Source organism: Rousettus aegyptiacus, unplaced genomic scaffold, assembly GCF_014176215.1.
Source record: "Rousettus aegyptiacus isolate mRouAeg1 unplaced genomic scaffold, mRouAeg1.p scaffold_m13_p_13, whole genome shotgun sequence".
Lineage (NCBI taxonomy): Eukaryota > Metazoa > Chordata > Mammalia > Chiroptera > Pteropodidae > Rousettus > Rousettus aegyptiacus.
Genome location: NW_023416288.1, coordinates 71,126,582 through 71,150,856, shown reverse-complemented (window position 1 = coordinate 71,150,856; position 24,275 = coordinate 71,126,582). Strand labels below are relative to the sequence as shown.

The 24,275-nt window shown below is 34.6% G+C and overlaps 1 protein-coding gene across 1 annotated transcript in view; it reads right to left on the bottom strand.

Moving 5' to 3' along the window:
- Positions 1 to 10,608, bottom strand: part of ASZ1 (ankyrin repeat, SAM and basic leucine zipper domain containing 1) — a 52,815-nt gene extending 42,207 nt beyond the window's left edge. Inside the window, exons 1-4 of the mRNA XM_016135475.2 lie at positions 10,501 to 10,608; positions 9,992 to 10,091; positions 6,279 to 6,401; positions 4,340 to 4,451 (exon numbers count right to left, since the gene is read on the bottom strand). Of these exons, the coding sequence (XP_015990961.2) occupies positions 4,340 to 4,451; positions 6,279 to 6,401; positions 9,992 to 10,091; positions 10,501 to 10,605 (440 nt within the window). The 5' untranslated portion in view covers positions 10,606 to 10,608. The remainder of the gene's footprint in view (positions 1 to 4,339; positions 4,452 to 6,278; positions 6,402 to 9,991; positions 10,092 to 10,500) is intronic.
- Positions 10,609 to 24,275: the final 13,667 nt, after the last annotated feature.

Here is a 24,275-nt window from a genome sequence, read left to right as displayed (position 1 = left end):
ACTCAATTGATGAGTTTAATAAATAAATGAGAAGTGAGTAAAGTGAGATTCAATGACCTAAAAGGCCAATTAGAAACTATTATCCAGAATGTGGCACACTGAAACAAAGAAATGTACAATAAAGAAGAAAAACACTGAAAATATAGTGAGAAGGATCGGAGACCAAGAAAGAGAGGCGAGAAAAGGACTGAGATAATATTTGAAGAGAAAATGAATGAGACTACTCTGGAACTGAGGCACTAATCGAAAATTTTAAACTGCTTGCCATGGCAGAGAAAGACAATACATGATACCACATTAAATTGATTTTTTTCCCCAATAGCCATTTCAAGGTGAAAAAGAAATGTTGGAAAAACTAAGAAAATTTTACAAAAATACACTGACACCTAGGGATAAAATGGTATTAGCAGATTTGAAAATCTACTGACATGTAAAATTTAGGAGCAACATAAAACTTCAAAGCAGATGAGAGCTGCTCTTTTAAACAAGATTTATCTAATAAATTTGAATATTATTAAATGTTCATCATAATAATGAACTAGAATGACGAAAGAATTAAAAGCTGAAAATTATATAAGAGCATACTGATGTTCAATGCATATACAAAAGGCCTGATGAAGCAAAACAAACAACAAACGACAAATGTGATTTCCCAAAAGAACAATTCAGTAGGTAAAAACAAAGAAGCGTATAGTGATTGATAGCTATCTGAAGGACTAACACAAGGCGCTCATCTCTATTTAGCCTAACTAGGAACTCAAGCTAGAAAAGTGGGCATTGCTCAAAGATTGCAGGCCTCAGACAACTGGGACAAAAGTTCACAGTCCAAAAATACACTAAATTGTACACTTAATAATGGTTAAAATGGCAAATTTTATGTTACATATTTGTTTTACAATAAAAACATTTCATACGCACACAGGAAAAGAAAAAAGGAAAGAGGACTGAAGAAGGAGGAAAAGGAATGAGCAGAACTTAATAGTTTTATAAAAAGTTTAGAAGAAAATACATAAGGAATCTAGGGAGGGTGTAAGAAAGGAGATGAAATCACTAGGGAAGACAAGCCAAGGAACTGACTACAGGTGACTACAGGAGCTGCTAGGGACAGAGAAACATGCACTATGTTGTCAGCACTCATGCGGACTTAGCATAGAGCTTTAACGTACTTTCAATTCTGCATACTGAAATAGTCTAACAATCTCACAGCCTTTCATATATTATTCTGTTTTATCTTTTAATTCCCAAGCAATCAACTTTCTGCCTTAGTGGGTCAGCTCTTTTTGTGAGGCCATAAGACTTCCTCATATCTCTTAAATATATTACGTAATATACATACAATGGACCGTACCAATAAAAGTAACAAACTACTGATACACACAACATGGATAAGATCTTTAAAACACTGTCCTCAGTAAAAGAAATGAGACAACACAAATTATTATATCATTCTATTTATGTAACATTTTAAAATAGCAAAAGCTAATTTATAGTGATAGAAATAAGATCCAAAACACTGGGAAGAAGCATGAGGGAACATTCCAGGAAGACGAATATATTCTGTCTTGCGTACGAGTTACATAAATGTATGCGTTTGTCAAAACTTATCTAACTGTAAACTGAATATCTGAATATTTCACTGTATGTAAATTATACACAAAAAATTTAAACTACAATTTCCTCAGTACCATTCAGCAAATCTCTAAGTATATAAAATTCAACAGTTTCCTCTGAATTTTTATTCTCCTATTCACTTTTAGTGCAAACAAAACCAAGTAGTACATTTAAGTGATTCACTTCCATTATAAAATCTACAATAATCTTGCTTCTGTTAAACCCCTTTGTTTTTTCCATTTTAAATATAAAATAAGACTGTCTTTTGAATTATGTCCATAAAATACAGAAGAGCTTCCATATTATTTGATATACTGGAACTGAGATTTCAGTCTCTATCTTAGAGGTTGATCTCTAAGATTTTTCTATTACTTTAACTTCTTGAAATAAGACTATTGGCATTATTTGTTAAAAAGAAAAGTTACAGCTCAACTTTCTTTGCAATCGACAAGTATACGACCATCTAGCTTTAACAAAAACTAGCCATTTATAAGTTTTATAGCCAACTCTTTCCCTGTGCCCTTTTTCTTGAGAGAGAATTTTTCTCAGCAGGAGACTATGTCAACAGTCTAAAAATAAATTCATCTAAATACCTCTTTCTCCTTTACATCTGAATAGTTTTCTCATGTATCTCTGGCATCTTCTGACACTTTGTAAAAGAAACTAAAACTTTCGATCTTTTAACAGGTTACAATTTTTTGTCACGGCTAATGAATTATCTATAAAATTCCCTCCAATCTCATTACACATTCCATGTGTCTTGAAATTTTTTTCTTTTACATTGCCAGCATGCTATCCCCAAATGCACACTAATGCCATCCATTTTATAAAATTTGCAGCCTGAAAGTACTATTCATCATGACTTTTTCTCTTTTTAGGTCTATCAATATCCTCATTTTCTACAAAAAAACACAATTCAATCATGTTATTGCTTTATGCTTTGAGCATTAACATAAAAGCAGCTGAACAGTTATTCGGGTATTTCTTACATGTGTTAATTAGATGCAAATTGCTCTTCAACTATGCTGTAAAATTCTCTTATGTATTTTAGCTCAGCACAGTGCAATCTTGTGATCTTTCGAATTCAACAGCTTCTTCAGAGTTTTGTCTTAAAATTGTGTGGTTACCTTACAGTTTTGGTATGAGATGCTAACCTTGTCATTTTAGTTCAACTGGGACGTTTCTTTCAGATATACCCTATGGATCTATGATGCTTTCTAGTTCTTAATGAGGCAGAATATTCTAGAACCTATGACACAGGCTTGCTTGATTTCTCCAGTGTTTTCATAAGATAGTAAGCACTTGGAAGGGTAAAGGCTTGGTTATCTATAATACCTTGTAGAAATAGTAAAAAAGTTTTTTTGAAGAGAACCAGCAAAAAACAATTTTCCATCGAACCCAGAGGGGCATATCTTATCATAGACCACTTCTAAAGATACTACAGAAAATTACAGCACCCAACTTAGTTTACTTCAGCTAGGTGTCCTGGAGCTCCCAATTCCAAGGTACAATCAAATCAAAAGTATATATGGCAGAATAAAAGTTCCTATGAATTTGATCTACTAAAAATTTGTAGAAAGTTCTTTTCCTGCAATAAATTTTGTTTGTTAAATACTGATTACCTACTCAATAAGCCTTGACTTTTCTCACACACAATTTCTCAACCTTAACACTACTGACTAACATTTTGGAATGGGTAATTCTGTTTTGAGAGACTGTTCTAGGTACTATAGGATGGTGAGCAGCATGCCCAGCCTCTATCCATTGGATGCTAGTGGCTTCTCCCAGGTGTCACAATCAAAAATGTCTCCTCACATTGCCAAATGTTCACTGGAAGGCACCACAGATCATGCTTCAGAACCACAGTACTAAATCAAAATCTTTCTATCTCAGGAAAGATCTGGGAATTATGTAAAGCTGTCAGTACCTTCCAAAGGTGCTTTCTAGGTGTTACATAAAATAAACTAAATCAGAAAAAAAAAAAAAAGAGTCAAGCATAGTTATTTCTATATAGTAGGCACCAAATCATTATTATTTGAATTAATGAATTACAAATAATTATTCTATTCATACTATACGTATTTCTGTTGGATGAATTACTTCCTATTCTCTTCATTTTAAGAATAAATGAAACAGAAAGAGATTTAACAGAAAAATGAAGCCAAAGAAGAAAGTCAATAATAGAAATTTTAAGCAATCTGATTCATTTAAAAAAATTACTGACATTTCGAAAGATGCAAGATACATTTACTACTTATTTTCTATGCATCTAGGCACTATTACATATATGATATAATGTAATTAACTGTAAGTCTTTGGAAAATGAAAACATTTTGATATATTACTTAGCATATACATCTTAGTATTTGTGTAAAATTGTTTAGTATTAGAAAGAACACTAATTTAAGATGTTTTATCATTACAGCTTAATAATATTCTTTTGAGTATATTTTTATAGGAAATGATACAGTTTACTATAGCTCCTTTCCTTTTCATTTCAAATTCTTAGCCAGTGTTCTCAAAGGCAGAAGTTGAAAGACGATCTTCATCGTATGCTCCTCCTTTGATAATCATATACAATTGGGACCGTAACTTAAGACCTTCAAGTACATGGCCATGTAAATAAATACACGTTGTTTATGATTTTTAAAAATTATGCTATCAAAATTTTAAGTCTGATAATCAAATAAAAGTATCCATCATTACTAAACGCTAGTAAGGCTCTTACCTACAACCAACATTTGGATCAGCATTTCTTGAAAGCAATAGCTCTACACACTTCAGTATCTGTTCCTCTGAGCCACGAGCAGAACATGCAGTTATCAAAATAGTTTGCTTATCTAGAATGAACAGAAAAATGAGAACCGCCCCGCCACGTCAATAAGTGCATCTGACTGACTCCTTTTACCATTCGAAAGATTCTACATTATTTACTGTACACTTAAAATTCTATTCCCTAATCTCTTACTCTTAGTAGATAGCAATGTCTTCCTTCATCAAAAAATGAGATCAAGGATGAACTGCCTTAATCTTCAAATTATATCTATAATTCATTTATTAATGTCCTTTCCCTATTCTTATTTCTTCAAGAGAATAGGAAAATAGTTAAGAGCATGGACACTGTGTAGAGATACTGCCCAGAGTTGAACACTTTTCAGTTGATTAAAATTTGCCTTGCTGAACTCATGACTTAAAAACAATGACTGATATTCTTTGATTTCATTTCTTTACTCCTTATTCATTTGACAATTCAATGAAATCTGGCTTATGCCCAAATTACCCTACTGAAAATGACCTAACTGCCATATCTATTTATTTTTTTTTTCAGTCCTTTTCTACTTATCTATCTGAGCTCACCCAGTTTACTCAAAATCTCTTCTTCCCTTGGCTCCTACAGCATTAGCAAAAATTAGGGTAGATTAAAAACATAAACACTTCTTAAGAACTGGGAAATTTAAAATAGGTAGAGGCAGTCATGGTTTACATTAGTGGTTCAATACTGACAAGATAGAGTCTAGTCCCAATTCTGCCACTAATAAACTGTGATTACAGTGCTATCTTAATATCTCAGGAGACCTAATTTGTAGATATAAACCTAATATCTGCCCTCTTTGCCCAATGAAGTTGTTGTTAGATGCATAGAAGAATTTGTGTAAACAGTCTATGAAAAATATAAAATGTTTTAACTATAAGATAGTTCCCTGATTACAAGAAGCAAAGAAAGGAAACTTAGTTGTTTGAGCAGAATATTTTATACACTTTCAAAAAATTCATTCCTAAATTTAGCTTTCATTGGGTGGTATTTTAACATGACATAACAAAAATATTTTAACATAAAACTGTCGATAACATGGGAATTTAAATGAGAAAAAACAGAAATAGTTTTACAAATATCTAATGTAGGCACAAACAATGTGAAAATTAATTCTAAAATAAAATCTATACCTGAATTAGGAAATAAATTTAATTGCCTGTTGGAAACATGTTAAAAATAAGTAATCAATAATTTAATATAATAAAGCTGGATTTGCACATATACTCTATTTTTCAAAAGCACTCAAAGCACTACTGAGTAGAAATTATTTAATAATAGAAAAATATAGATTGAATAAAGTATATTTGAAACAGATTTAAGTAATATAGTTCAGAGTGAAGTTTTATATTCCAAAGACTGATTTTCAAATAATTTTCTACAAAACTGTCAGCTTTTTTATGTCTTCTTTCAATGCATATTTCTTTTATAAAAATAACCCAAATCCTCTAGTATAGAAGCTTAAGATACATAATAATACAACCAGTTATGAAGATAATACAAATGGAATCTACCTCTTTAGAAAGAGAGTTTTTCAAAATTTCTATGGTTTCTAACTTGTTTTTGCCTGTTATTTACTTAATATAACTACAGGAAGACTTTTTTAAAACTTCTTTATTTCACTTTGCATAATAGCTACTTGGGAATCAAGAAAATTACAGTAAACATAATCAGTTACATCATCAAACATCTTATCCTTATTTATTTTTTTCAAGGACAAAGATTTTAAAGTGTATATATGAAAACACAGCATGGAAAGTATATACCGCCACCCTTAAACAGAATATAATTAGGCTTCTGAACAGAGAAATATAGAGTAAATTTTCCAATATGTTAAATACTTAAAACATCTTACCCTTATCAAAGCTTGCATTGGCACCTCTGTCCAAAAGAACCCGAACCAGTTCTACATTGGAAACGCTAGCAGCATACATAAGAGGAGTCCATCCATATCGAAAGCTGGAATCTACACTAATGCCTATTAAAATAAAAACAAGCTTTTAAAAGTCTCCACTCCCGAAAAATACAAAAGATCATTGTCACCTTAATATACTTAAAGTACTGGGCACTGTGATATCATCATGTTCTTTATAACAGGAAGGAATTTCTTCGTAATAATGGCTTCAGAAAAGTAGCAAATTGTTATATCGAGACTTAAGAAAATTAGCTAACTTCATTTTCACTGCAAGTACAATGTTTCAAGAGACCTGATCTGATGTTTTATTATACATAAAATTTCTGTAACAGGTTTTATATGCTATCGTTTTCTCTCTAGAGGAGCTGGAAAAGGTTTTACAGAGATAATATGTCTTTTTAATCAGAATATTATACATTTCTATGGTGGCAGACACCACATATATTCTTAAGAGTCCCTTAACTTCCTTCCCAATGCAAAACTTATCGATCAGTGACTGGTCAAACATAAGGCTAAAAAGATAGGTTAGGGTTAGATTATAAAAGTAGTGTTAAGAAATGTAGAGTGTACTTTGTGATTCAGGCATCAATATTGTTATACTTGTATTATAAAGACAACAAAGGTACTACCGTAGAGAGTGGGAGGAGGCTGGGAGACCGGCTATGAGGCTAGAAGCCTATGCAAAAATCAGAGCAAGGGCAGTGGAGAGAAAGAGGATAGAATATAAAAACATTTCAAAGGCAGAATTATCAGAATTTAAAAGTACTTTGAGGAGGAAAACTGAAAGAAAAAAACAAGTCAAAAATGACCATCAGGTTCTGCCTAAGACAAATGAATGACGAGCAGTGTACTAAAATAAGGAGAGGCATAGATGAGATATCAGGCCTGAGGAGCAGGATAGTTTTAAAGCCACTGTCCAGAATGGGACAGGAAGGGCTAACGGTTAAGGACAAATGAGAACCAGCTGACCTTAAAATCCTCAAGTCATTAATGGCACAAATCTTTGGAGTCATCTCATTTTCTCCAACAGCATTGACAGCTTTGGCCATATAAAAAAGAAAAACAAAATGGCTGAATTGATCTAGGTTTGGATCTAGGGCTGCGGAAGAGCATAGATGTGACATGAGAACAAGGATAAAATGAGGCAGTGAACACAACCTATAAAATTCATATAAAGCCTCTTCTATAAAGAGATCAAGATTTAAATGGTAATCTCTCTCTTCAACCTAAGAAATAATTGCTAATGTTAAGAAAATAGACTGCTTTTGTTTCAAAAGAAGGAGAACCTGTATGTGAAAATCACTTAGGATAGGCCTGCCTTTAACTCCTTTTAATTAAGTGTTTTATAGTCTATGAAGGGTTCCAATTCACAAAGATAAAGGTCATATCGCTGAAGCCATACAAACTTGGGATGGGGGAGAACTCACTTTTTTTCTGCAGGGACACTAAGCTGCTGCAAGATTATGTATGTCAATTCCTAACTGTCTAATTTTAATTGATATAATGTGCATGATAATTACTGAGAGAAAACAACAAAATCATCTTAGTACATAGATACACTGCTGGCTCAACCTGTGTGACAAATTTTCCACTTTAAACTCTGCAACTGAAAGCATATGAATGAGATCAGAGAAAAGACTTTTTTCTCATTATTGTTTCCTTACTGACATGACTTTTCAAACCATGACAGTACAGGTAAAAAGGAAACAATGTGACGAAAAAGATAAGCAAATGTGACATGTTCGTACAAAAATTCTTAAAAATCATCACCTCTCATGCTCAAATAAACATCTATTATGTTCTAGGCATAGTGTAAAAACAGTAAGTTTAAGAGAATTGATACAATATATTTATGGTACTCAAAAAAATTCAAAATAACACTATATTGTTTTGGGGTATATAGAGAGTAAAAGTCTTAAGATATACATAAAAAAGATAAATACCAACTACAGGAGAGAGGTACTCTCCAGGGGAAGGAGAGACATCTCCATACCTTTCTGAATATCTGAAAGACAACAATTTGTATTTAATACTTTAAAGAGAACTGAAAATATTACTACCTATCAGAATAACAAAAACTGAGATACTTTGAACTGTCAAAAGTGGCTGACTCAAAGGGAGCTTTCGTTTTTCATTAAACTTTTCAACTAGTAGAGAAATATGTGTCAAACACAAGATTTTGAAAAACAAAAAATTAAAAATATTTTTTAAAGTGTTAAATGATATCTGGAAGGAAACCAAAAAACACTAAAACAGGAGTTACCTGTGAAAATAAGACATCAGGGGTGATGGGGGTGAAAGTGAGGACAAAGGTATCTTTCTACTTATATCTATATATTTATTAGTCTTTTTAAAATGAACTTTTAAAATTTTTGTGATTAAACAATTTTAAAAGGCTGACTAACCTTCTGCTTTCCAGTAGGCTCTTTTCAAGTCCTAATCCTTCGGGAGCCCTCATCACTTTGTTGCACCTTGTCCCACTACTCCTAAGGCAAGTTCTCTTCAAAAACAAACTTCTTCCTATTCCATCACATCCAACACTATGCACATTTCTGCATGTGTTTATATTAGGTATTAGGCCTTTTTCAATTCTTCGAATCTTACCCAATTTCATTCTTCAATTACAAACTCAAGTTCCACTGTCCACGAAGTCACATGGACTCTTCTTTTGTTGTAGCAGCTAATATTTACAAAATGCCTACATGTTTGAAGACCTTTATTAATGTATGCTCTCACTTTAATTTTTCTCCTCCAAAAAAAAACCCCTTTGATATAATGCATGTCGATTTAAAGAGGAGTGGGGGTGGGGATTGAAGCTCTGGCAGGTTTGGTAAATTGGTCAAGATTACAGAGCCATAAGTAACAGGGCTAGTAATCAAACCTAAAATTGTACTGTTTTTCTAAAATGATTTATTTTCCACTAAACAGTGAAGCATCTCTAGTATAGCAGAAAAACATTTTTCGATATACAATCTCATTTAACTATTTTGTGTGTGAATGCTTTGGATCTATAAGTATATGGTAAATGCCTGTTACTCCTTTGGATAATTTCAATCATTATTATCAACGACTCACATTTCTCGGTCAATTAAAAAACATATAATATTTAATTTGATCCACAGAAAAAAGGTTGTGGAATCCAGGCCAGAATTATGTTTTACATAAAGAAATTGATGCTCTAGAAATTTAAATGGCTTTCCCAAGAAAGCACACTGAATAGGCAATAAAGCTGGAGCAGACACTCAGATATTCTGATTTCTACCTCAGGCCTCATTTTATACATACACACACACAAGCAGCACGGGGAAAGAACATAATTAAAATGTACATAACTATAATCAATTCTTGAGAAAGATATAACAAGATATCAAGGAAATGCTGAGGAAAGTAAGAATTATGAATGGGGGTGGGTTAGTCTGAGTAAGCCTCTTGAAGAAGTGGAAGAACTAATGGAAGAGAACAGGGTGACATACTAAATTTGTGAATAGAGGAAGAAAAGGCAAAGGGAACTCAAGAGTAGAGAAAGATATGTAGGACACAATATATTAACATTTGCTGTGATGCCATTAGAAGAGCAACTCGATCCTTTTTAAAATAAGGAAAAGTTGTGAACTTAGACAACTGCGTTGGGTTGAAACTATCTCATCTCTCACCAGAATTTAGGAGCTCTTCGACCAGTGAAATATCTCCTGTGGTCAACGCCTTCTTAAACGTCTCATTCTTTTCTTCAGTGGGTAATGGTCCTTTTAATTTCTAAACAAAGAAAGTTTAAAAAAAAAAAAATCTTGTTATACATATTTTAATTTCCACTGCAGCAGGAAATAATTTTTGGCTTTAGGTTTTTTTTTTCTTTTTTGACGGAGGTGACATAAAAAGTTTGTAGAGAATTCATGTCTAAATTTATGTTTAAAGGGACCAGGTAATGACGAGTCCAAACCCAAGTGAAGAGCAACATCGACAACCTAAGGAAGCACAGTTGATGGAAAGCACATTAGAGAAACAGGAGGAAAACTTTACGGGTTGGTTTGAAGTCCAAAAGGCTACTTATCCACTGGAAAATCAAGGTAGGGAAACAGGCGAGGAAGAGGTTTCACGAGGCCGGGCCTCAGAGGGCCAGAGAAGGCCGATCCCGGCGCGGTGAAGACAAAGTCTCCTCTGCTACCTGGGCTGCCCGATCGAGATACCCAATCTCCCAGCCATCGTCCTCGCTCTCGCTACTCTCGCCTCCACCGGCCACAGCCAGGCCGCGGACCGTGCCCGCCGCCATGCCCGCCGCCGTGCTCTTCCGAGGCTCTCTACCCGCGCGGCTCCGCCCGCCCTCTGCGCCTGCGCACTGAGGGGAGGGCTGCGCGGGGGCTGCGCGGCAAGGGCTGCGCGGGAAGAAGCGACGTGCGAGTTGGAGTCTTGGGCCCTATAGGTGCAGGCGCACAGCCTCGCACAGCACCTCTCATCCATCCTTCTAAACCTATGGTGGACTGGGGAGTTGAAAATCCATGTATCTGGCGGCATTGGTGGGGCTGACAGGATTTAATTAAGGACCTAGCGGGTGCTTCCAATTTTTTGCTGGGAGTTTTAAGGGTATTTGTTTGATGAAGTTCTTGCTTTTAAAGACTGCTCCCTGTAGCAGGAATAGAATGGGGATTTTATGCCAAGTAAGATTATGCTTTCACTCCCATCCCCTTCAGCCGCCCACTGCCATATCCACTGTCAAACATGTGTCCCGTAGAAGAAGGACTGCTACGGGTCAGAATACATCCCTAAGGGACCCTACCCATACATTCAAGAAGCCATTCGACAAATGAGACCCCAGAGGAGCAAGGAAAATTCTTCCTTTAAATTTCATGTCATCTCAAATTTCATCGAAGACTCAGAAACTTCAGATGATCAAAACATTTGCCTACCTAGGTAGTGTAGAGGCACTAAAGCAAAAATTCAGCCAAGAAAAGAGAGATTGGGGGAAAGAGTAGATCAAAAGAGCTGGGAAGAAGAAATGATTTAAATTTTCAGAGAGCAAATAAATACTACAAACAAAAGGTGAAAGTGGCCTAAACTCTCTTTTCTGCATCTAACTTCTAGTGATGATTTTTGCCACCACAAAAAAATAGCTCCATTAAGGAAAAACACACATTTATGTACATCGAGATGATTTGAAAGGAATGTAGCCATGTATCATTCTTTGAAAGTTTTGCAATATATTTTTTTCTTAAGGAATCTTAGATGTAAGATTTTGAAGTTATTTACTTCAGAGACTTTCATGGATAAGTATTTTTAAGTAGTTGAGTTATTTTAGGGCCATGCCTGTTTTTCTAAATGCATTCATTCAGTAAATGTTATGGATCATTGAGCACAGCAAGGCACAACTAGGTTTGAGGAGACAACATCAAAGACAAATGAAGTTGCCTTGTGGAGCTCACATTTTAATAAAGAAAGTCAATAAGCAAGTAAACAAATAAAATTACTGTAGATTACAGATGACCCAAAGGAAATAAACAAGTGCTCAGATTCTGGGATCAAACCATTTAAGCTGTTTCCAGGCCAGATCATGTACTACCAGTAGTTGTGTGCTCTCAGGCAATTCACTAAGGTTCTTTTGCATCAGTTTCCTTACCTGTAAACTGGAGATAATCATAGGACCCAACATATAGGATTGTTGCAAAGACTGAATAAAGTAATGGGCTTGGAATAGGACCAGTCTCAATGTAAGATGTAAATAGATCTTAGCTACTATTATTATTATGTTAGATAGGTTAGTTAAATATGAGCAGAGTCAAAAATGACAGGAAAGAGCCAGTCATTAAAAAGTGAGGGAGCAGAGCTTTCTTGGCAGAGGAGAGGGCATGGACCCCGGCTTGGGGCTAGAGTGGGGCAGGTAGGGCCCCTGGGGGGCAAAATTTAAGAGGCACTAGCTTCATGAAGGAATGGGTATATGAGGAGAAGACCTTGAAAGCCTGAAGTAAGGATTTTACTTTTAGAGCAATTGAACATTGAAATGTTTTCAAAGAGGTGAAAGATATGTTCTCTCTCTCTCTCTCTCTCTCTCTCTCTCTCTCTCTCTCTCTCTCTCTCTGTGTGTGTGTGTGTGTGTGTGTGTGTGCGCGTGCGCGCGCGTGCATGTGTTTATAAACATTCAAACTCGAAGAATGATTTTGGTTTGAGCATCTGGCTAAGTAGTGACACCTTTTAATAAGGTGGGGAAATACTAGAGGACAAATTTGAAGATAAAGTGAGCCTCTCAAAGTTAACATATTCAAAACAGAATACTCAAGTGTAGCTGTCAAGTGGTTAGCTGGATATTCGAGTACAAAGTTCAGGAGAAAGGATGATCTCTGGGACATAAATATGGGAGTTATCCATACATAATTGATTTTTAAAATTTTGGAATTTGCCTGCCAAGATATTTTTGAAAATACAGATACTATAATCTGAATATTTGTGTCCCCTCGCCCCAAATTCTTATGTTGAAATCGAATTGCAAAAATGTTGGTATTTGGAGATGGAGCCTTTGAGAGCAGATTAGGTCATGAGGGCAGAGCCCTTATGAACGGGATTAGTGCCCTTATGAAAAGGATCCCAGAGAGCTCTCTTGCCCTTTCCGCCATGTTAGGACACATCAAGAAGATGCCCTATGAACTGGGAAGTGAGCTCTCTCCAGACACCAAATCACCAGCACCTTGATCATGGACTTCCCAGCCTCCGAAATGGTGAGAAATAGTGTCTATTATTTACAAACCACCCAGTCTGTCGTATTCTATTATAGGAGCCTGAACAGACTATGACAATAGATAAGATTATTCTAAAATTTATGTGGAAAGACAAAGGGACCTTATAGCTAAAACGATTCTGAGAAAGAAGAATCAAGTAGGAGAAAATCTGTTTGATTTTAAGACTTATTGTGTAGCTATGGTAATCAGAATCGGGTTGCATTGGAGAAGGCGTAGGTACATAGATCAATGGAACTGAATAGAGAACCTAGAAATAGACCTACACGAGTAAGGCAAATGATTGCTGACGAAGGTGCAAGAGCAATTCAATGGTGGAAGGATCAAATAGGTTAAAAAAGGAACCTGTTTAACCCTCATGTCTTTTCAAAAAATAACTCAAAATGGATTACAGATATAGACAAATATTCATAACGACATTAAGTCTACTATCCATCAACAAGTCTATTAATTGATGAATAGATAAACAAAATGTGGTATACCCATACCATCTATATTAGTTTTCTAGGACTAGCATAACAAATTGCCACAAACTAGTGGCTTATAACCATAGAAATTTATTCTCTCAGCATTCTGGAGGCTAGAAGTCTTAAATCAAGGTGTCAATAGCCCCATGCACTCTCTGAAAATTGTAGGAGAGGATAGGATCCCTCCTTGCCTCTTCCTAACTTTTAGTGATTGCTAGCAATCCTTGGCATTTCTTGGCTCATAGATGCATCACTTTAATCTTTGCCTCTGTATTTAGGGTTGACCCTAATTCAGTATGACCTCATCTTAACTTGATTGTATCTGCAAATACTTTATTTTCAAACAAGGTCACATTCACTGGGTCTGAGTGGAAAAGAATTTCATGGGGACACTAGTCAACTCTGTGCACAGTGTATGTCAGTATGTTTTCAAGATCCATGTTCCAACATATATCTGTACTTTATTCCATTTTATGCTGACTAATATGTAGTATTGATTTTAGAAGGTGATTTCAGGAGATGGCAAGACCTAGTAAAAGGCAAATGTAATTGTGAACTGGAGAAGTGGCAGGGAAAATGGAGAGGAGAGGATGTATTCAAAATTTATTGTAAACTAGAATCAGTAGGATTTGGTGACTGTGTGAAAGGTGAGGGGGAGAAAGGAGTCAAAGCTCATGTGACAAGAACACAAGAAAAGGAAAATGTTTTGAGGAAATGGAGAGAAGTTTTATTCTGCACAGAGATGTTCTGAAATGCCTGAGGAACATCTATGTCCAGATAAGGTCTGGAGCTCCCCAGAGAGACCTGGGTTGTTGGTTCAACTTTAGCAATCATCTTCCTATGAGGTAATAGTGGACCTATTAAAGCAATGATATTGCCAAGGGTGGGGGGGCGGATAGGATGAGGAAACCAGCAAAGGAAAGAAAGCAACCCCTTTGGGCCTGAGAAATAGTGATTAAAGTAAGAGGAGACATGGAAGAGATTAACGTCTCAAAAATCTTGCACTGAATTATAGCCTAAGATAATAATAATAACAATAACGATGATAGCAAATTTATCTTACAGTACTTCCTATATGCTAGCTACTATTCTAAGGCCTATACCTATATTAAGTCATTTAATACTCACACAACTCTAAATTCTCTCTCAATTTTACAGAAGGGGAAATGGAGACACAGAAAGATAAGATTACCTGCCCAAGGTCACCTACCTGGCAGGGCTAGAATTCAAAGGCAGGAAACAGCACTATAGTCTATGCTCTTAGTCATTATTAGCTAATATTTATGTAGTGCTTCCCTGTGCCCTGATACTTTTCTAAGCCCTTTTATACATTAATTCACATCATATTCACTCTTACTTTTTGAAGTAAGTGCTAAAATTATTATCTCCATTTTACAAATGAGAAAACTGAAGTACAGAAAGGTTATGTAAACCACCCAAGATAATACAGCTGCTAGGTAGGATGATCAGAATTCACTTACAAGCTCTCTGGCTCTGGAGTGGGGCTCAGGTTTAACGCAGAAAGTATGACGCCCGCAAAAGCATTCTCTCTCTTAAAAGGATGCTTGTCTCTCCTGTGTGTTTAACTCACTGTAGCACTGTCTCTGAAACATTACTTTCCAATGCAGATTTCATCTTCTGACTAGTAAACCAAACGCAGAAGAAACCTTGATTCATTTACAGGTTAATCACAAACTTCATTCCTGGCTAGATTAGAAATTGGTAATTTGGGTTCCTCTGAAGAGATTTGGGAATTCCCCCAGGGTGATTTCCTGGATCAGGTCAGAAAGCTACGTACCCACTTTGTTAATGACTGTGGTGTTCTGTTTGGTTCACTGATGACAGGATAGTGGTAAAACAAAGAGGGCAAGAAACCAGTTAGATCTCGGAAATAAGTATTATTCAAATTTAGGTAGCTTCTAGTTCCTGGATTTTTTTTTTTTAACCTTTAAGCTTTGACTCAGACAGTAGTGATGATTAGCTAATACAGTTTATTTTACCATTACACATGGTGATGCTGTATTTTGTTGGGAACTTGTTTTAAATTAAATGTCATCAGATTTTTAAATTCTTGCTTATTTTTTTAGTAATATGTATGGTTGTGCTTTCAATAATTTGAAAAAATTCTGTTGGGATCCTTAATTCTTAATTCTGTCTGGGACGCAATTGGGTTAGCTACTTCTTTCAAGATAATTTTGGAGGCATAAAAATAGTAAGTAGATTTTTTTTTTCAGTAATTAAAATTCATGTGCACAGGACAGTCAATGAGAGAGACGAGCAATTTTTTATTGTATAGCATTAATTGACTCTATAAATACTGTGTTCCTGCTGTATTTTCTAGGTGTGGAAGATGAAGTTATAAAGACCAGATAAGGTCTTTGACCTCAGAATGTTTATAGTCTAGTGAGAGAAACAAATAAATATATAATTAAATATCAGGTTCTATAAAGAGAAATTAAACAAATGAAGGGGATAGGGAGTAATGTGAGGAATATGGGAATTTGAAATACGAATTTCAGAGAAGACCTCTCTGAAATATTATTCTTAGTTTGATAGAAGTTACAATGATCTGATTTCCTATTTTAAACATCATTCTAGCTACCAGGAGAAAAGACTATAGTAGAGCAAAGGTAGAATCAAGAATACCAGTTGAGAGTCCATTACAACAGTCTAGGTCCTCAAATCTGCCTATATATTAGAATCCTCAGGATATGATTCTAGTCAGCCCCAATCTAAATCAATTATATCAAAACCTCTAGGAGTAAGATCCAGGAGTTGATATTTCTCAAAGCTCCTCTAGTGATTTTAATATGTAGCCAGGGTTAGAAAATGTCATGGAAGAAAGATGTCAGGTATAGGTTTAGGGCAGTTACCCATAACTAGTAGAAAAATGTAAAGACCCAGAATGTTGAGGTTAAGCTCCTAAAACAAAAATAGATTCTTATCTGAATCTATTTTCTTAAGGAATGTGGTTCGATCAGAGAATAAAAATCCTTAATCAAAGAGTAAAAAAAAATCATCAGGAAATGATGAAAATGGGAATTGGTTAAGAAGTATTAATCGATATCATACTAGGAAGTAATGGTTAATGAAATGTTTGTGTCATGTTCATTTCTTCAAATATTCTAATATGTAGCTCAGGTTTGAAAATGATTGTAGAAGGATCTGGTAGGCAAGGTCTAGAACAGTTATCTTTGGAGGTGGCCAGGTACCGGATACAGTAAATGTGTGTGTGTGTGTGTGTGTGTGTGTGTGTGTGTGTGTGTGTATACACACATATATATTCAGTAAATATATATATTTAGTAAATATATATATATTCAGTAAATATATATATATGGTTTATGGAGACAACAGATATATGGGGGGTGGGAGTGGAATGAGAAGAAAAGACTGTTCAGAGATTATATCCAAATTTTAGGCTTGAAAAATTGGGTGAATGGTGGTTGAATTTACTCCAGTAGGGGAAAAATAAGTAGAGAAACTGTATGTGTGTGTGTGTGTGTGTGTGTGTGTGTGTGTAGGTGTGTGTAGGTGTGTGTGGGTATTGAATTCAAAAGTACCAGTCTACACTTCGTCATATAGAGAACGTTAATAAACACTGAAATGGGATGTTAAGTAGAAATTAGATATAGGTTCACAACCAAATGATTAGATTCCTGAAATGATTTTCTTCGATTTTATATCTGTTTCTTGTTTACATTAATTAGGAAATTTACTTAATTATTTACTTCACTTGTACAGGCAGCCTTTCTAGATTTTTTTATTGCCCATGTAATTTATTTTAATTCATTTTATTTTATTTTATTTTATTTTATTTTATTTTATTTTATTTTATTTTATTTTATTTTATTTTATTTTATTTCATTTTATTTTATTTTATTTTTCTTCCTAGATTTTTAATGTATACCCATATAACTACTATACTGGAGATAGGCATGGTGAAAGAGAGTGCCTTAAAAGTATGTTAACCCTTATTTCCAATAAAATGTTACAGTTGTAGACTCTTGGGAAATTGTAGAAGCTCATAAATGTCTGAAAATTTTTGTGTTAAAAACATTTCAAAAGAATTACAAGTTTAAAAAAATGAATTAAAAGGTAGCTGACAGTAAAATTCTAGAGCATCATTTCCAAAATTTCTTAACTAAAGAGCACTTCTCAATAAGTAGCATATTGATGAACACCAAGAAGAGCTCAACACCTATAATGGAATCTTGATTTAAAATAAATAACAAAAAATGAGCTTTTAGAGGGATTAATTGCTATGAGAAATTATTAGATTTATCATGTTTTTGAAATACAATGAATTTTAAATAATAATACAACAAAATTGGAATTATAAGAAGATACATCAACCAGACAAATACATATCACAGATTAGTAAATATCAAGTTGATGACATATGACATGTGATTAACTGGAATATAATACTTACAAATAAAATCTATTGAGCGTTCACCATAGTAATAACTAGTCCAAGCATTATACATACTTTAACTCTGTATCAGAAATATTTTTAGCTGCAAGTAACGATATTCAATGCCAGACACTTAAAAACACATGGTTCTTTTTTTTTTTTTTTTTCCATGTTAAAAGTAGTCATTTGTTTAGTTGCACGATGGTTTCTGGCAGCATCTATCTCATTTTTTTGGCCTTGTCCTCATAGTTGTAAGATCTCTCTCCCAGCTTCTAGCAGCATGTTTAGACTGAAAATAAGCAAAAGAAAGAAAAGGATGGTTCCAGCCATATCTGTTCCTTTTTATCAGGGAAGCCAAAGCTTTTCTAGATGTTTCAACAGATTTCTGCTTTTGTCTCCTCTGTTGGTACTGTCACCTAGCACCCCAAGTTGCATAGGAGATTAGGAAATCAGATACTACATTTTTTTAGACTTTGTAGTGGAGCAGGATAAAGGAAAGAAGGTTGAGAATGAGTGTCGTGTTAGATAGCCAACAGTGACTGCCACAACTCCACGCTGTCCTTATGAAAACTACCGAATTAGTGTTACTGTCTAGCACCATTTTACATATGAGAAACTAAGACAGAGAAGTTATACAACTTGACCAAGATTAAACAGCTAAAAAATGATAGAGCCAGGAGTCAACCGAAGTGATCTGCTTCCAGAATCCACCCTTTTCTCAGCCACTCCACTACAGTATGGAAATAAAACCTTAGATTTAACATTGTGCCTTCTTGTGTGAGTGATATTTCATATAACTTCCTAACATTCTCATGGATGGCACATTGTTTATTATATGGTAAATTATCACCTAAAAATCAAATACATGTTTGCTATTGCTCTTATATTTTCTGATTTAACCAATAATAATAAATATTAGTTAACTTAAATTTGTAAAGACACCCTTTCAGAGAATTTTTAGTATTTTCACAAATTTTCATATCTATGATTTCTTCATAAATCCTGTAAGAAATAGACAGAGATAAGAATGATATTTTGCATTTGATAACTGGAAATACTAGAACAAGGTTGTGTCGATGCTTTGAGACCTGAGACTGAAACTCAGATTTACATAGAGTAAGGCCGTTCTTCCTTCATTAGACACTTGCAAGAGCTGTTGTTGTATACTTTAGGATAATTTTAATTACATTTACAGAAGAATCTAAACCAATATTATATTATAAATTTTCCCACATAGCAAAGGCTTAAAACTTTAAAATTGAGAATTTAAATGTATCTTAACAATGGTCTCTGAAGTACCATATTTCGTAAAAGCTAGTTCCACTGGTTACTACAAATTTTGACTCATTTTATGGCTCTATTTATTATAATGTATAACCCAATAATTGTAAATACTATGCAGGAAATGAATTGTACACTTTGTTGTTATTGCTTGAAAGAAATTAAAATCTCACTGATACCATTTGTGCCAAGTATTTTTTCTGTTGGAATCACTTTTTATTTTGTTTCTTATAAGAAAATTAAATAGTTTTCCCCTATTAATTTTTCTATTATAATAGGCAACATTGATTTTAAAAATTTATACGGTATTTTGTAAATAAGCAAAATTGAGATGGTTATTTTTTCTTTAATTAGACATTTTCTTTGGATACTACCATGTTAAATAGCTTAATTTTTCAATGTTGCAAGGATATGAAAGATACCACTTAACTCTAGAAAAAGAATTGCTGCCATAGAATGCTCATAAAACAGTTATTATGAACTCGTAGAAAATAATACCTTGCACATATTTTTATTTTTAAAAAGTGTATATTTATTTATATGTAACAGTAATTTAAGCTAACTATAACCTACATGTCTTTGGCTTAAAGCTATGTTTGGAATTGTCACATTGAAATAGACCAGTGGTATAGATTGAATTTTTTTGACCTCCAAGAAAAATTTCAGAAACGTTTCTCTCATAATTTGTTATTTGGAGAATAAACAGCTCTTCAAATGGAGACTATTTGAATGGTATTTATTATATTTTGGGAGAGAGAAGTAGCTGTCTCCTTACTGTGACCTGCTTTATGGCAATTGCTTTCAGTAGTTTCCAGACTGACCAGACCTATGTGAATCACTAACATTCTTTGAGTTAAAGAATAGACTTTCTGAAGCTTCATTGGTTTATGCTGAGTATTACGAGCAGAAAAATTGAAAGCAACAACACAAGAAAGGCACACTTAAGGTGGAATTGTAATTATTATTGAGCACCTACAATGTGTGGGTCTTTTTCATGCTATTTTAGTTAACTCGGAAAATCACTTTGAGAATTATGTGTCAGCCTAATTTTTCTTGAGAAAACTGAGACTCAGAAAGTGTACCTTGACCAAAATTACTAAGTCCAAATGTGGATTTGAACCCAGCTCTCTTTTGTTCTATAGTTATCCAAATATTGCCTGACATCAAAATAGGCTTTGAGAAACACAAAGAAGGAATATTTACTATACTTTAAAATAAAATGCTATCTCTTAGAATATAGTAATTTTATCGAATTCTCCATTTTTAGAAAGCAAAAGTGAATTCTGATTTGTGGTCAAAGGTATATGTAAACACCCTATTTAACTCATTAACATTTTAATGGGAGTAGGCTATGTGACCCACTCAGTAGCATGGTGAAGAATGCATAGAGATAGAGAAAAACCGCTTTGACCAGGGGAGGTGGCAAATGTGGAAGAGCTGTGAGGTGAAAGACTACAGAGAAAAATGTTCTAGTTGTAGGAAAATCCCAAGAATGGCACACACTTGAGTAGGAGTTAGGAACCGGGGATAGGAGAGAGGGTGGTTAGGTTAATCCAGTAGGCAAAACAAAACAACGAAACAAAAGGCAAGTACAGACAAGAGATGTTACTTGCAACAGAACAGAATGGAAGTGGCTTCTTCTAATCTGGCAGCTGTGTCCCCATGAGAGAGTCAGCAAAGTGCCCTTCACTTTTAATCCCCTGTTGCATACATTGCTTCTTATTGTTATTACCCTTGTGATCTCATTTCATGCCACTCTTCCCTTACTCATTTCTCTCCTTGCTTTTTCTTAAACATCTTAGATTCTTTTCAGACTTAAGTCCTTTGCTATAGCTGAACACTCTCCCAAAAATATCTACTCAACTAATTCATTCATCTCCTTCATGTTTTTGCTTTAATTTTAACCTCATTTAAAGGTTTATCGTGACCACCCTATATTTTTCATTAAGATATAATTAATATGTAACATTGTATTAGTTTTATGCATATAGCATAATGATTTAATATATGTATATATTAGGAAATGTCACCACGATAAATTTAGTTAACATCCATCATCACGTATATTTGCAAATATTTTTCTTGTGATGAGAAGTTTTAAAATCTACTGTCTTAGCAACTTTCAAATATACAATACAGTATCATTGATCACAGTCACCATGCTGTACATTACATGACCAGTTTATTTACTACTCCAAGCTGTTTCTTTACCCTTTGAAATGCCTTTCCCACTCTTTTTTTTTCCATAGCAATTACTACTTGCTGATTTACTATGATTATCTCCTAGTAGAGAAAAAGCTCCTATAGCAAGCATCTGTTTTATTCCCTGACATAACTTGAGACCCTAGAATAATGTTCCAGGCAAACTGACTGAAGTTTATGCCAATCACAAATGTCACCCTTGAACCTGTGCCAGTAAGCTAGTGAAACATGCACAACAGGGTCTATTGCTAGTCTTCTTTAGGTAACTTTCACCACCCCTTCCCACCTTGGAGAACCTGAGTCCTGTGCCAGGCAGGCCCCCTCCCCTACCCATCCCCGCAAGTGTTTTGTATGTCCTCACAAACAAGTTCAGTCAGCGATAGCATGGGTTCGACCATTTTCTCTTTCCATTCTAGTTCCCTTCTGCTGGTTATTCCATACCTTCTGGCAAAGCTGTTGCTGCCATGAGAATCACAGCACTTACCCTACCACTTTGGCTTTTTTACTAAGTGCTACCACTCGGTCACTGGAGACTTGATAATTACATACACATCCACAAAAAATAAACAAGAATACCTTTACTATGTTATTTCCTTACTTGAAGAGCTTTTGTAAGCACCATGTCCTATTGAAAGAAACCCATTCTTTCAATTACTCCTGCCTTCTAACTACTTAGCATTTTCAAAATCATTTAATTATTGAGCATTTTGATCAGCACCAGCCCAAGTACTTTGTAAGAATTTTTTAAATTCTGGAAACAGTTTCAAGAGATAAGTGTTATTCTCCCCAGTTTTAGAGATAATGAACCCAAGGTCATTTAAATACCTTTCAAATGGTGTATAGTTAATAGCGATGTGGTGGGATTCAAAGCCGGATTCAATTGGACCCTGTAGTAGATGTTGATGCTGATATCCATTTTCCCCCTGCTGGCTATCCCATCCTCCAGCTGATACGACTGTGGGCTGATTACTCAGTGAATTACTCTCTCCTGGGGAACTATAATTTCTTCTATCCCTACCAGTATATCTTGATCAATAACTGAATTATACAGATTACAAAAGGCTGACCATTTTCTTCAAGGTGCAATGTGTGTTGCAGAGCTTTCTCGTGGGATCGTGGGAGCAAACTAAAACTAGTCTCCATCTAACCTATCTTATTCCCTTCACTTTTGGAAGTATACCCCAACAAAACTCATCTCAGGCTCTTGTAAGAAACCTAACCTAAAATAGTCCCCTAATTCCATTTTCTAACCACCATAATACACTGCTGCCTTCTTCCTCTTCCTCTTCCTCTTCCTCCTCCTCCTCCTCCTCCTCTTCCTCCTCCTCCTCCTCCTTCTTGTTGGACCAAGAGAGTTTGTTCAATTCTCTTTCCTTACATAAATTCTCTCCCAGAAGTTTCCTCAACTGCTCATGTAAATGGATAGGACAGTAGACTGAATTCCTATGATTAATGAATCATGTGATCAGGCTCCATTGCCTTTATACTGTTCTTTACACTAAGAGTATTTTAAAACTTATAAAGTATTTATAAGTTTTTGTAATCAGCCGTGTGACCTGTCCAGTGGAAATTTAACAATGTATTCCTTTGGGTAGAACTAGGATTAATATTTTACATTTTTTTCTGTTAATAAAAATTATATCACTGAAAACAAAATTGGGATACTTTCTGATAAAAAAAAAACTATTATCCTGGGAGAACATATATTTTCTGTATTCCAGAGTATTAGGGGTTTTTGCCTCTAGCTTTTCAGGGAACTGTTAAGTACTGAAAGTAACGTTTGTTTTTGTGAAGCAGATTGCATGTACATTGGGATCAATGTCTGGCTAGGAACTGTAAATACTAAAGAAAAGTAAGCAACAAAATAATTTGGCTACGTGGTGCTCATGAAGGACTTAATTTTCCCAAGCACACATTAAAGTACTACCATTGGCTTACTAGAATATATATCTTATCATTACAAATAACTTGTGTGTAATCGATCCACACAAAGCATTCCAGGGGAGGTACTTTTTGATTACAGATTGCTTGCTTTTATTTCGAGGTCAGGGAAGTTGATAGAATTTGTAATGAATGGTGTAATTGTTGAACAGTTCAGCAAACATAATCTATTTTGGGATGAACAGTATGATTTATGTAATGGGAAATCATGACACCCCATCAAGCTGAGTTCAATGAAATGATAAATAGCTACCTGAAAAAAAAAGGAACAAGTATATGTAACTTATTAACATTAGAAAAAATTCCTTTGACAAAGTTTTTCTTTTCCAAGCTGTGCCCCCACACACAGCCCAACACACACACACACACACACACACACACACACACACACACCCCAGAAACTATTTCTTAAAACACACTATAGAGTTGGTGAAAAGCTTTGTTTTATTTAGGAAATAACTTATAAACCAGTAACAAGGGGTCATTCAGTTACTTATCTAAAAAGAAAAGTTTGATAGTTGGCTTTCTCAGTAAGAAGTACTGACATAATTTAAAATATCTATGGATCAGGCACTTACATTAAATCTCTGAGTTTATAATCTCATAACAAATGCTTTACTGATATATGAAAACCCATGATCCAGGTTTTTCATTTTTAGATATTCTTAAAAGAACTGCAAAATCCAAATATTCACTAAGAATAAGGTGGATAAATTTATTAAGACTATGTATCCACTGGATATTACATAGCAATGGAAATGAATAAATTACTTTTAAATACATCGATATCAATAAATGCCACAAACAACATTTAAGTGAAAGAAACCAGAAGTCTACATATTGCAGACTTCTACTTATGTGAAATTCAAAAACAGGCAAAAAAAAATCTGTACATGTGGAACTCAGAACA